Source organism: Corapipo altera, unplaced genomic scaffold (genome assembly GCF_003945725.1).
Source record: "Corapipo altera isolate COAL_440 unplaced genomic scaffold, ASM394572v1 61395, whole genome shotgun sequence".
NCBI lineage: Eukaryota > Metazoa > Chordata > Aves > Passeriformes > Pipridae > Corapipo > Corapipo altera.
In genome coordinates this window covers 1-10,829 of record NW_020885655.1, presented here as the reverse complement: position 1 = coordinate 10,829, position 10,829 = coordinate 1, and the positions used below count along the sequence as shown (strand labels likewise).

At 70.1% G+C, this 10,829-nt stretch overlaps 1 protein-coding gene across 1 annotated transcript; it reads right to left on the bottom strand.

The window, feature by feature from the left end:
- Nucleotides 1–72: 72 nt before the first annotated feature.
- Nucleotides 73–9,808, bottom strand: LOC113940708 (BAH and coiled-coil domain-containing protein 1-like; the record flags this gene model as incomplete). The annotated part of the gene is made up of 4 exons (XM_027631855.1): nt 9,504–9,808; nt 2,852–3,031; nt 1,958–2,080; nt 73–1,695 (listed from the first exon to the last, which is right to left on the bottom strand). Coding segments are annotated over exons 1-4 (2,101 nt in total), but the record flags the coding sequence as incomplete, so codon positions are not given.
- Nucleotides 9,809–10,829: the final 1,021 nt, after the last annotated feature.

The window sequence follows — 10,829 nt, the reverse complement described above, 5'->3', positions numbered from 1 at the left end:
GGGGACACCACGGTGGCATCAGCGTGGCACCGCCAGCCCCCTGCCACCCCCGGCCCCCTCCCCAGCCCTTACCTTTGACTCCGGCTGCTGCCCGCTGTCGCCCGGTGCCCCCGGTGCCGCCGTTGCCGTAGGGCTCGTGGCGGCCCAGCGTGTCCTTCTGCCGCGCCACGGCCACGGCGATGCCCACGGGCGGCTGCCGCACCTCGCCCTCGGTGCCGCCAGGGCCCAGCGCCTCGTGCTCCCGGCCGCGGGCACAGTCCGGCCGCTCCAGCTCCAGTTGCCCCTTCCCCGACGGGAATTTGGCGTCCTGGTGGGCGCAGCTGCCCTTGGTGCCCGCCAGCCCCACAAAGGGGGGGCCCTTCTGCCCCCCCAGCAGGGCCCCGTTGCTGTATTTGAGCAGGTTCTTCATGGCCGAGACCTCGTCGGGGGCGTTGGGCACCTCCTGCGCCCGCACCAGCCCCGTGCCAAAGGGGTCCAGGTAGGGCCCCCCCTTCCGCTCCTCCGCCACGGCCAGGGGGGGCCCCTGGCCCTGCACCCCCCAGGGGGGCAGGGGGTGCCCGCTGTAGCCCAGGGCACCCAGTTCCAGGGGCTTGCGCTTGCCCTCGGCTGCCTCTGCCTCGGGGTGCTGCTGGTGCCGGATCCGAGCCACCTTCTGGGCCGGGGGGTCCTTGGGGGGGCCCTTCTCTAAAGTGCAGCAGGAGGGGCCGACACGGACGCCCAGGGGGTCAGGGCGGGGGGCACGGGAGCAGTCGGGGGCTGGTGGCACCTCGAAGTAGCTCTTCTCCAGCCCCCCCTTGGGCGCCGGGCACCGGCTGGAGAAGGGGGGTCCCTCAGCTGCGCTGCCCCCCAGGTACTCCAGCCCCTTCAGCCGGGTGCCAGGAGCCCCCCAGTCCAGCCGCCGCTCCGCCGGCCCCTCGGCCTTCAGCGGGTGGTGGAAGGGGGCACCGTAGGGCTCGGTGCCCGCCTCGGTGTGCCGCTCCTTGCCGTCCCCACGCTCCATCCCGCCGGATTCCACCTGGAACGAGCGGCTCTTGTCCGCCGGGGGTCCCACCGAGGGCACCAGCGTGGCCCCGCTCAGCTTCAGCTCTCGGGCGGGGGGCTCGGGCAGCGGGCACAGCACCTCGGGGCCGGCGTGGAGCGGGAGGCAGGGGAAGGAGCCGGCGGCGGGCACGGCGTAGGACACGGCGTGGTGCAGCATCTGCCGGCGCTCCACGGCCTCGCCATAGGGCTGCGGCGCCTCGGGGACCCCCGGCTCCCGCTCCTTGGGGGCGCAGCGGGCAGCGCGGGGCAGGGCATTCCCGGCACAGCTGGGCAGCGCCGCGCGGGCGCCGTCACCGTCCAGCCCCTTGGCACCCAGCAGGCACGAGGCCAAGGGCTTGGGGCGCCCATCGCCGGAGCCCCGCGGCGGCACCCCCTCCTTGCAGTGCCCCTCGGGCGGCACCGGCAGCACCGCCTTGTGCCGCTCCTTGGCGTCCTCCTCGGGCAGCCGTTCCTTGGGGTCCCCCTTGCCCCCCTTCTCCTTGCCCACCAGGAAGCGCTCGTAGTCCTTGGGGGTCTTGGGCAGGGGGCCGGTGTCCCGCTCCCGGCTGCAGGAGCCGGCGGGGGGCCCAGGGGCAGCGCGGGTGATGCCGGGGAAGCCGTGGCTGGCAGGGAGCAGGGGGGGCTGCGCCGGAAGGTTCCGCAGGTAGAAGTTATCTGGAGGGGAGGGTAATGCATGAGACCCCCACGGACCCCCCAACCGCTGGTCGTGCCAATGAGAGGAGGAGTGGGATGAAGGGACAGATGCCCACCACCCCCACCCGCTGCCCAAGCACTGGGCACCTGCTCTGGCACCAGCCCCCCACTCCGACACCAGCACTGGGACAGGTATTAAACCCACCACCCCTGCCTGGCTGGGGACACGCACTCCCACAGGGGACCCTGGTGGCCCCGGTACCCTGGTGGCCCCGGTACCTGCCTTTCTGGCTCTCGTAGAAGCGGTGCTGGCCGTAGAGCACGTTGCCGTTGCCGTGGTGGTCCAGGTGGCCCATGGGCAGGAAGGTGGAGGCCAAGCTCCCGGAGAAGCGGGGGTACCCCGGGGCTGGGGGCACAGGGTCAGGGGGGTTGGGGTGGCACATCACCCAGCACCCCAACCCACAGCGCTCTGGCTGGGAACGCCCTGCAGAGCCCGTGATCCCCTCCATGCTGGGACCCCCCACGCCCTCCGGGAGCCATCGGGGAGGGGGCTGAGGCCCCCCCAGCCTCGTGTCAGTAGTGGCCGTGCTTGGCTCGGCTCGGCACGGCCCGGGCGGGCTGTCCGTCAGCCGCGTGCGCTGCCCGTCCCCGTCCCCCCGTGCCCCCCCCGAACGCCGGGAGCCAGCTGGCAGCCGGTCAAACTACCAGCTGGGCCGGCTGCCAGGGCCCCGCGCCAGCACCACCGCCCCGCTCCCGCTCCTCCGGCGGGATGGGGACGGCAGCAGGACGGGGGGGGCAAGGGGAGTCAGTTGAACCAGGGTTGCCCTGGGGGTCCCCACGCTGTCACCTGCCCCGTCATCACCAGTGACACAAGCTGGCCCGGCCTCAGCCCAGCTCCCAGGCCGGGGGTCTGCAGCTCCCCATGAGCCTCTCCAGACACCCCAAACCCCAACTGTGGGGGTTGAGCTTGGTTCCCATGGATGCCCAGGGGGAATTTGGGGCACAGCGCTGCTTGTACCCACATCATCACCCCAAAGCAGTTGTCCAGGGGGCCTGGATCCCATCCACACAGGCACCAGTGGGACATGGCCCACTGGCTCTGGGCAGAGCCCTGGCCACATCTTCACCACCCACAGGGACCCCTGACCCACCCATCCGCGTCCCAGTGCCCACTCACCTTCGTGGGAGTGGGAGAACCAGATCTGGGAGGTGCCGGAGTGGGGCCCGCAGAAGGCTGGCTCTGGGGGGGAGGCGGCGGGGCCGGCGGGGTGGCTGGGCCCCCCCGAGCCCAGGCTGCTGCTCAGGAAGCCCCCCATGAAGGAGGATGGGGGGGCGCTCCCCATCAGGCTGCTGCCGGCTGTGGGGAGAGGACACAGTCAGGGGGGCCGAGGACACAGCTGGGGGGGTTGAGGACACAGCTGGGGGGGTTGAGGATGCAGCTGGGGGGCTGCACAGGCCCTGCTCGCACACGTGACCCGTTGTGCACCCTCGTGCACACACGTGTGCATGCAGTTCCCAGGGGGCTGTGCAGCCCACTCGGCACTGGCGCATCCCCTGTGCACACACAGCCCTCCTGAGCACACGTGTCCCTCGCGTCGTTGTGTCCCTCGTGCACACGCAGTCCGTGAGCACACACGTCCCTCACATGATCACCTCCCTCGTGCTCACACGTCCCTCGTGCACGGATGGCCCTTGAGCACCCACCACATCCCTTGTGCACGCGTGGCCTGTGAGCCACATGCCCCTCATGATCATGTCCCTTGTGATCCCAGCCCTTGTGCCATCACGTCCCTCGTGCACACACATCCCCTGTGAGCACACACGGCCCTTGTGCGATCACAGCCCTCGCGCCCCTCACGTCCCCCAGCCCCACGCTGCCCACACGTGCACCAGGGCGTGTGAGAGGCAGCAGAGCCGTGCAAGGGGCACTGGGGCCCTGCCCTGTGCGTGCCCTGAGAGCACACACGTGTGCTGGCACACAGGAGGCTTTGCACATGTGTGTGGCTCCCCATGCAGCTGCTCCCAGTGCTGGGACAATCCCAAGGTCCAGGGGCCCAAGGCTGTGCCATGCAATGTGTGTACACATGTAAGTGTGTACGTATGTCTATACACATGTATGGGCACACACGTGTGCAAGGAGGGGCAGAGGCAGCTCCCATCCTGACCCCACCACCTCCCCCACAGCCTGGGGAGGCCCCCAGCACCCCTGGGGAGGCCCATGGCCAGCACTCCCCATCCCGCCCCCCATCCTGCTCCCATCCCGGCCAAACCGTGAGATCATGGTGGAAACTTTGGAGCTGGTGGCCAGCGGCCGGGCGGGGGGAGCCGGGATGGGGGGAGCCAGGATAGGGGGAACCGGGATGGGGGAGCAGCTGCCCCTCACTGCACAGCCCTGTTCCCCGTGCCCCTGTGTGCCGGCGCGGTCACGGCACAGCTTGGCACGCGTGGCGTGGCGCGGTGCGGAGCACGGGCTGGCCGCCCGCCCGGCCGGGGCAGGAAGCGATGCTTTGCTCTCTAAGCCAGCCCACGCTCCCCGGCTAATCCCGCCGGGATGCCTCTGGGATGAGTGTCGGGATGTGGTTTCAGGCAGCTTTGCTCCTTCCTCCGCGGAGAGGCCGAGCCGGGCAGGACCGCGTGGGCCGGGGGCACGGCCGCAGCCCTGGGAACCGGACACGCACCAGGATGGGTGGGCACATCCCACCGTGCCAGTGCATCCCGGGGGATCCCTGCCCGGTGCTGCCTGCAGCCAGCCCGGCCCTACACCCCAGCTGTGCCGGGGGACCCCGTGCAGGCGTGGAGCCGGCAGCGTGCTGGGCGGCTGTGCCGGGCGGGAAGCCGAGGTTTCCAGAACAAGACTTTTCTGGAAGCCGTGGAAAGGGTTGGAAAAAAATAACCCCCCACCCCGCCCCAAAGGCGGCGGGGCCGAGGTGTCCCAGGGGGGCCATGGGGTCGCCGCTCCCCACCGCCCACCCGCTGACTCACGGGTCCCCCGGCGCGCTTGGCCAGCACTGCCATTCCCACATTCCCACCCGCCTCGCACGCCTGCTCGCCACGGCCCCTGGCACACTTGTGCTCTGCCACGGCTCACCACGAAGCATGGGCAGGGAGAAGCCCCCATCCTGCCCCCTCCAGCCACGCTGACAGTGAGGACAGGGACAGGTCCTTGAGAACGTGCACAACTCGTGTCACTGATGAGCCCAGTGTCAGAGCAGCCCTGTGCCACAGGTTCCTGAGACCGCGCACAACTCACGCCAGTGATGAGCCACCAGTGCTGGAGGAGCCCCGTGCCAGGACGGGCACAGCAGCGCAGGGCTGGCTGCCAGCAGGGGACAGATGGGCTGCGGGGTCCCACCCTGGCCCCCCCCGCTGCCCCCCCCCCCCCGGCAGCGTCACCCTGGGAACTCCCTGGCCAGGCTCCCCGAGGCCAGGGCCGTGACTCAGCCCCGCCGGCATCGCTCCCGGCTCCAGCACGAAACTTCCCTTGGCCCCAAATCCGCAGAGAGTCACACGTGTGACAAGTGTGCCAGGTCTCAGCCCACAACAACAGTGCCGGGGGGTTGCAGGCGCAGGCAGGTCACTGAGGGGACCCGTGGGGGGCAACAAGAGGTGCTCCCCTCCCTACAGCTGCTCCTCGCCCCCGCTCCAAGTGCAGCACAGATGGGAATTTTCTGGGAAGGCAGAAAGTTTCAGGGCCGGGGCGTGTGGGAGGGGCCGTGGTCCCGGGGGGGTTGACCCCATGGCTGCTCCGGGGTCCCCAAGGTGGTGACAGCCCCCGGGTCCCCGCGGTGGTGGCGGGGGGGACGTGCAGAGGGTTGGGTTTCTCCCTCAGCTATTTCAGGGCTGGAACATTCCTAACGGAGCCAGGGCCACAGGCGGAGGGCTGGGAGCTGGCAGGGACCCTCACGCCGCAGCCGGGCACCCGGGGGTTCCCCAAGCCAGGCAGGGGGTGGGTGCAGCCCCCAGCTCCCCCCCTCAGAGTTCACAACCCACACGACCCCTTTAAAAATCTGGCAAACAGGGAATAAACAGGCTCTGGCTCCCCCGGTGCTGTAATTCCAGCTGAATCCATATTGTTACGGCACTAAACGAACGCTGTTATGGTGAAACGCTGCCGGAACGTGCCCGACGGAGCCAGGGGGGCAATCCCAGCATTATCTGATGGGTTATCTGCTCCAGAGGGCTACAGGCAGCTGCCCTGGCTGGAGCTGCTGCGCACTCTGCCCTTGCACACTCACCAGGGCTGGGTGTGCACAGCGATCACGAGGGTGGTGCACACTCCTGGCACGGCTGCCACACACATGTGCTCAGTGCACGCTGCCTGCACACACCGTTTGCACACCCACCGCACAACCTGACACACACGAGCTGTGCAAAACCATTTCTGGAGCACCGGGAAGCCGGGGAGGGTCCAGCCCTGGTTGGACACGCAGATGCCAAGCATGTGGACTACCCCCCCTGGGGAAACCCCCAAAAGGTGGGGACCACGGTGACCCCGTGTCACTGAATGTCACATGTGCAGGGTCCCAGGAGGGAGTGACCCCAAGGGGCTACCAGGACTCATGCCCCCCTGCTCCCTCCAGGAGGGACCCCAGCACCCAGTGGGGTGAGACCCTGCCCTGGGGTGATGCTGCGAGGTAGGTGGGGTGCAGGCAGGGCCAAGGGAGTTCTAGGAATTCTCAGATTCTCTGGGGAGCCCACCCCCACCCCCAGTGTCCCCTGAGCAGCAACAAGGGCTGGCAGCAGCTGCCCGTCCCCCCAGGGCCTGGCACGTGGTAGCGTCTCCGCGTGGATGCAGCTCATGACTAAGGAACAGTGGAACCACTCGGGAATGATTCTGCAAGACCCGGGGTGATCCGGTGGGATCTGGGGACCTGCACATCCTGCTGCTCCCGCTGGCCACGCGTGTGTCCCCCTGCCCCTCGTGGCTGCCGAGGAGCAGGCCAGTTAATGGCCAAATCTGGTTTAACTTTGACACTCACTTTGGAAATGCAGCGGCATGGCCGGGCTGGCTCAGGGGTCAGGGGGAGCGGGGAGCCCCTGCAGCAGAGCTGTACCAGAGCTGTGCCAGAGCTGTGCCAGAGCCGCACCAGAGCTGTACCAGAGCCGTGCCAGAGCTGTGCCAGAGCCGCACCAGAGCTGTGCCAGAGCCGTACCGCGGCCTCCAGCCCCTCATGAGACCTGTCTCCAAGGAAGCAGCGATGCGGAGCGGCTGCAGCGCTGGCACCTGGCCCTGTGTCACCACCCGGCCAGAGGCACTGTCCCCACCACCACCTCCCCAAGGATCCCCCCCAAAGCCATGCCAGGGAACCACACAGCACCCGGCCTGCGGCATAATCCAGGGAGGGGAGAGGTGTGGGATCACATCCAGCCACTGACTCACGGCCCCGGGATGCACACCGGGATGCAAACCCTGCACCGGGATGTGCACCGGGACCTGCACTGTCATGGCCAGGCTGCATGCCAGCACCAGGTTGCACACTGGCACCGGGATGCACACCGGCACTGCCGAGGCCAGGCTACAGGCCAGCACCGAGATGCAGACCGGCACCCCCGGGGTCAAGCCGCCCGCCGGCACGGCCGCGCTGCTCCCAGCAAACCCGGTGCCGCCGTTCCCCAAGGCCGTGTGCCGAGGGCTCGGCCACGGTGACGATCAGCCCGGCGCAGTCACAACTCCCCACTAGTCCAGAAAAACATCCGAAGGACAAAAATCGCATCCAGGCCCCCAGCGCGGCTCAGCCAGAGTTTCCCACCCCTTGGTTGTGGCAGAGGCACTGGGACCCCCGGCCCTGCTCGGCACAGGGAGTGCCGGGGTGGTGGGACCCACCGCAATCGGGGTGTGGGGGTTGCACCCGGCCTGGGTGGGCTCAGGCAGCTCCAGGGGTCCCTGATCCCCCAGCACCAGGCAGTGCCACAGCCCCCCAGCCCCCCTGCCACCATCCACCCAGTGCCGGTGCCAAACCTGACGCCGGCCGGAGCGTTCAGTTCCAGCAACGCGTGGTCCTGAGTTACGGCTTTAATAAAATCAAGGAAAACACTTTTATCTCCCATTCCCAGGGAGGCCGCCAGCCCCAGCAAAGGCTCCTGGGAGGTGTAGTCCGGCCCCACGCCGGGAGCCATTTGGGGGAGTGCGGCCGGAGCCCCCCAGTCTCGCCGTGCCCCTCGGGTGCCGCGTGCCGCGCCGGCATCGCCACGCCACGGCCAACCGCGGGCTGGCTCCGTGCACTGGGTGGGGTAATTATCAATCATCGGCGTTAATTACCACGCCACGCCGCCACGGCTGCCGGCACCGCGGCTGGGCCATGCTGGGGGGACACGGGGTGCTGGGGACAGGGACCCCCCTCCCGCCGGCACTGCGCCGGCCACTAAATTATCCGGTTTATCCGCCCCAGCGGCGTTCCAGCCGTGTGGAGCTGCGGAGCGCAGCTCGCTGGGAAGCGCTCCGGCTGCGCCGGCCCTGCCAAAGCCGGAATATTTTTAGCTCGTTCTGTTGTTGGGTTTGGCTTCTCTGTTTTTTTTTTTTTTTTCGGCGCGTTTCTGTCGGGGTATTTTTAGCCAGATTCATGTTATTTTAACAACCTCCGGTGCGTTCGGGCTCCCATGTGTCGCCCAGGCCCCGGCGGGTGTGAGGGTCCGGCACGGGGACACCGCCACGCCGGGAAGCCGGAGGGAAGCCGGAGAGAAGCCAGCAGCACCCAGCGCTGGCGTCCCCCCGGGATCCCCCGTATGGCCACTGTGAGCCGGAGAGCAGCCGAGCCCCCATCTCAACCTCCCACCCTGGGGACAGGCTCCAAGCCCCCACCACGCCCCATGGCCCCCAAAAGCAGGGGGAAGCCAGGGTGGCCCCCTCAGCCCAGCGGTGGTCCCGGCAGTGAGGCCGCCGGCACAAAGCGAAACCGCCCCGGCCGCGGGCCCGATCCAGCGCCACCTCCCTGGCACCCCCCGGTGCCCCCCGGTTTCTGCCTTCTTCCAGGAGCCCCCGCCGCTGCCACCCTCCCCCCCGCGCCGGCCCGGCCGTGCCCCCCGCCCTAATCCACGCACTAATTGTAATCCCATTAAAGCAGATATAATTTTATTAGTATTCACAGCTCATCAAGGCGGCGACAATAACCGGCGCTGCCGCCTTGCCGCGGCCAGACAACCGCCCGCGCCGGCGGGAAGCAGGGGGCCCCGGTGCTGCACCACGCCGAGCCGGCAACCCTGCACCCGCTCCAGCCCTGCTCCCGCTCCAGCTCCATCCCGGAGCCCAGCGGTGGCAGCAGGGGCCCCGCTGGCTGCACACTCAAAGCCCTCCATGCAGCGAACCCCAGTTTAGGTGCAGCGCACCCCAGTTCAGCCCTGCCCGGCCGCAGCCGAGCACATGCCGCAGACAAAGCCGCGGGGGCAGCTGGCCGTGGCCGCCGGACGCGGTGACCCCTCGGCAGCGCCGGTTGCCCGTGCGGCGCTCAGCCGTGTGCCGCGCTTTGTCCGGCCCCGGCGGCGAACACGCGCCACGAACCCCTTGGCACCCTGACACTTCGGTGCCCAACATCGAGCCGGGGCTCGGTGACCTTCCACCGCCGCCCCACGGCCCCGCGTATAACGGCCTCCTCGTTCCCCGGAGCGCGCCCGTTCGTCCGGGCACCGGGATCTCTCCGGAGCGGCCCGGGGGCCACGCTCCTCCCGTGCCGGAGTGGGGGAACATCCCCCGTGTGTGCGTGAGTCCTCACCCCAAACCACCAGGCGCGGTGACAGCGGGATCGGCACAAAGGGAGGCCGAGCTCCCGGTGCGGTGCCGAGCCCCCCACACCCCTCCCGGCCCCTCGCGCCGCGGCCGCATCGAGCCCTCTGACCTGTGTGCGTGGCCATGGAGATGGGCGCCGGAAAGTACTTGGTGGGCTGGAAGTGTCCGGGGGGCTGCACGGCCCCGTGTGCCGACCCCGCCACGCGCCCGGAGCCGTGCCGGTGGCCCAGGCTGCCCCGCTCCGACAGCAGCCGCGGCGGGGGCGCGAAGTCACGGCCGTCCATGCCGGGGGCACCCACCCGCGGGGGGCTCGGCGGGACCCCGACACGGCTGGTGGGCGATGCTCAGCGCCGCGCCGGGCTGGCTCGGCGGGCGTCCTGCCGCGCTCCGCGCCGGGGCTGTCGGCTCATCCTCCGCTCCTGGCACGGGGGAGAGAAAGGAGAGAGTGAGAGCACGGCCAGGCTGGGGGTACGGCCCTCCCCACACCCCCGAACCCGCTCGCCCAGCACCCCGCTCCCAGTTTGCCCAGTGCACAGCTCCCTCCCTCTCCGTCTCGCAGGGCCGCGGTTTCCCCGGCGCTGCCGGTGCACGGTCCCCGTTTCCCCGCCATCCCCGGAGCACGGCCCCCCTTTTCCCCGGTACCCCCGGTTTGCAGCCCCCCCCTTTCCCCGCACCCCCCCTTCGTGGTCCCCAGTTCCCTGAGGACCCGCCCCCCCCCCTCCCTGTTCCGGGTGCTCCCGGAGCGCAGCCCCCCCTCCTTTATCCGGTGCCCCCGGTTCTCGACCCCAATCCCCTGGAGCCCGGGCACGGCCACCCCCAGCTCGGGGCCCGGTTCCCGCTGCTCCGGCCCTTCCTCCCCGCTGCCGAGCTCCTGTTTCCCGGCGCTCCGTTCTTCTATCTCCCCCGGTTCACCGACCGTATCTCCCCGGGGCTCGGCCCCCGCTCGCCCTCGGCTCCCCCGGTTCCCGTTGTGTGCCCGGTGCTCGGCGCCTCCCTCGCTGCGCTTCCACTATTTCCTTCCTTCCGTCCCCCAGCCCCGATTCCCCGGGATCTCCCCGGTTTCCCTCCAGCCCCACTCCCCCGGTATTTCCCGGTGCCCGGACCCCTCCTCTCCGCGGTTCCCCGGTTATTTTCCCGGTGCCCTGCCCCGGTTTCGCGGTGTGGCCGCGGTGTCCCGGCCCCGGTTCTCGGTCCGTGCCGGTGCCCGGCCGCGGCTCCCGCCCGCCGGGTCATTGTTCTGGCAGCGCCGGGGCCGCGGGGCCCGATCCTGCGGGGGGAGCCGGGCACGGGCCGGGCGGCGGCGAACAAAGGGGCGCGGGGCGGCGAGCGCGGCCGGGGGGCGCGGGGGGTCCGGGGGGGGCCCGGCCGGGGCCGCGGGCACCGGGGAGGAGCGCTGGGCCGAGCCCCGCGGCGAGAAACACGGGCCGGGGGGGGG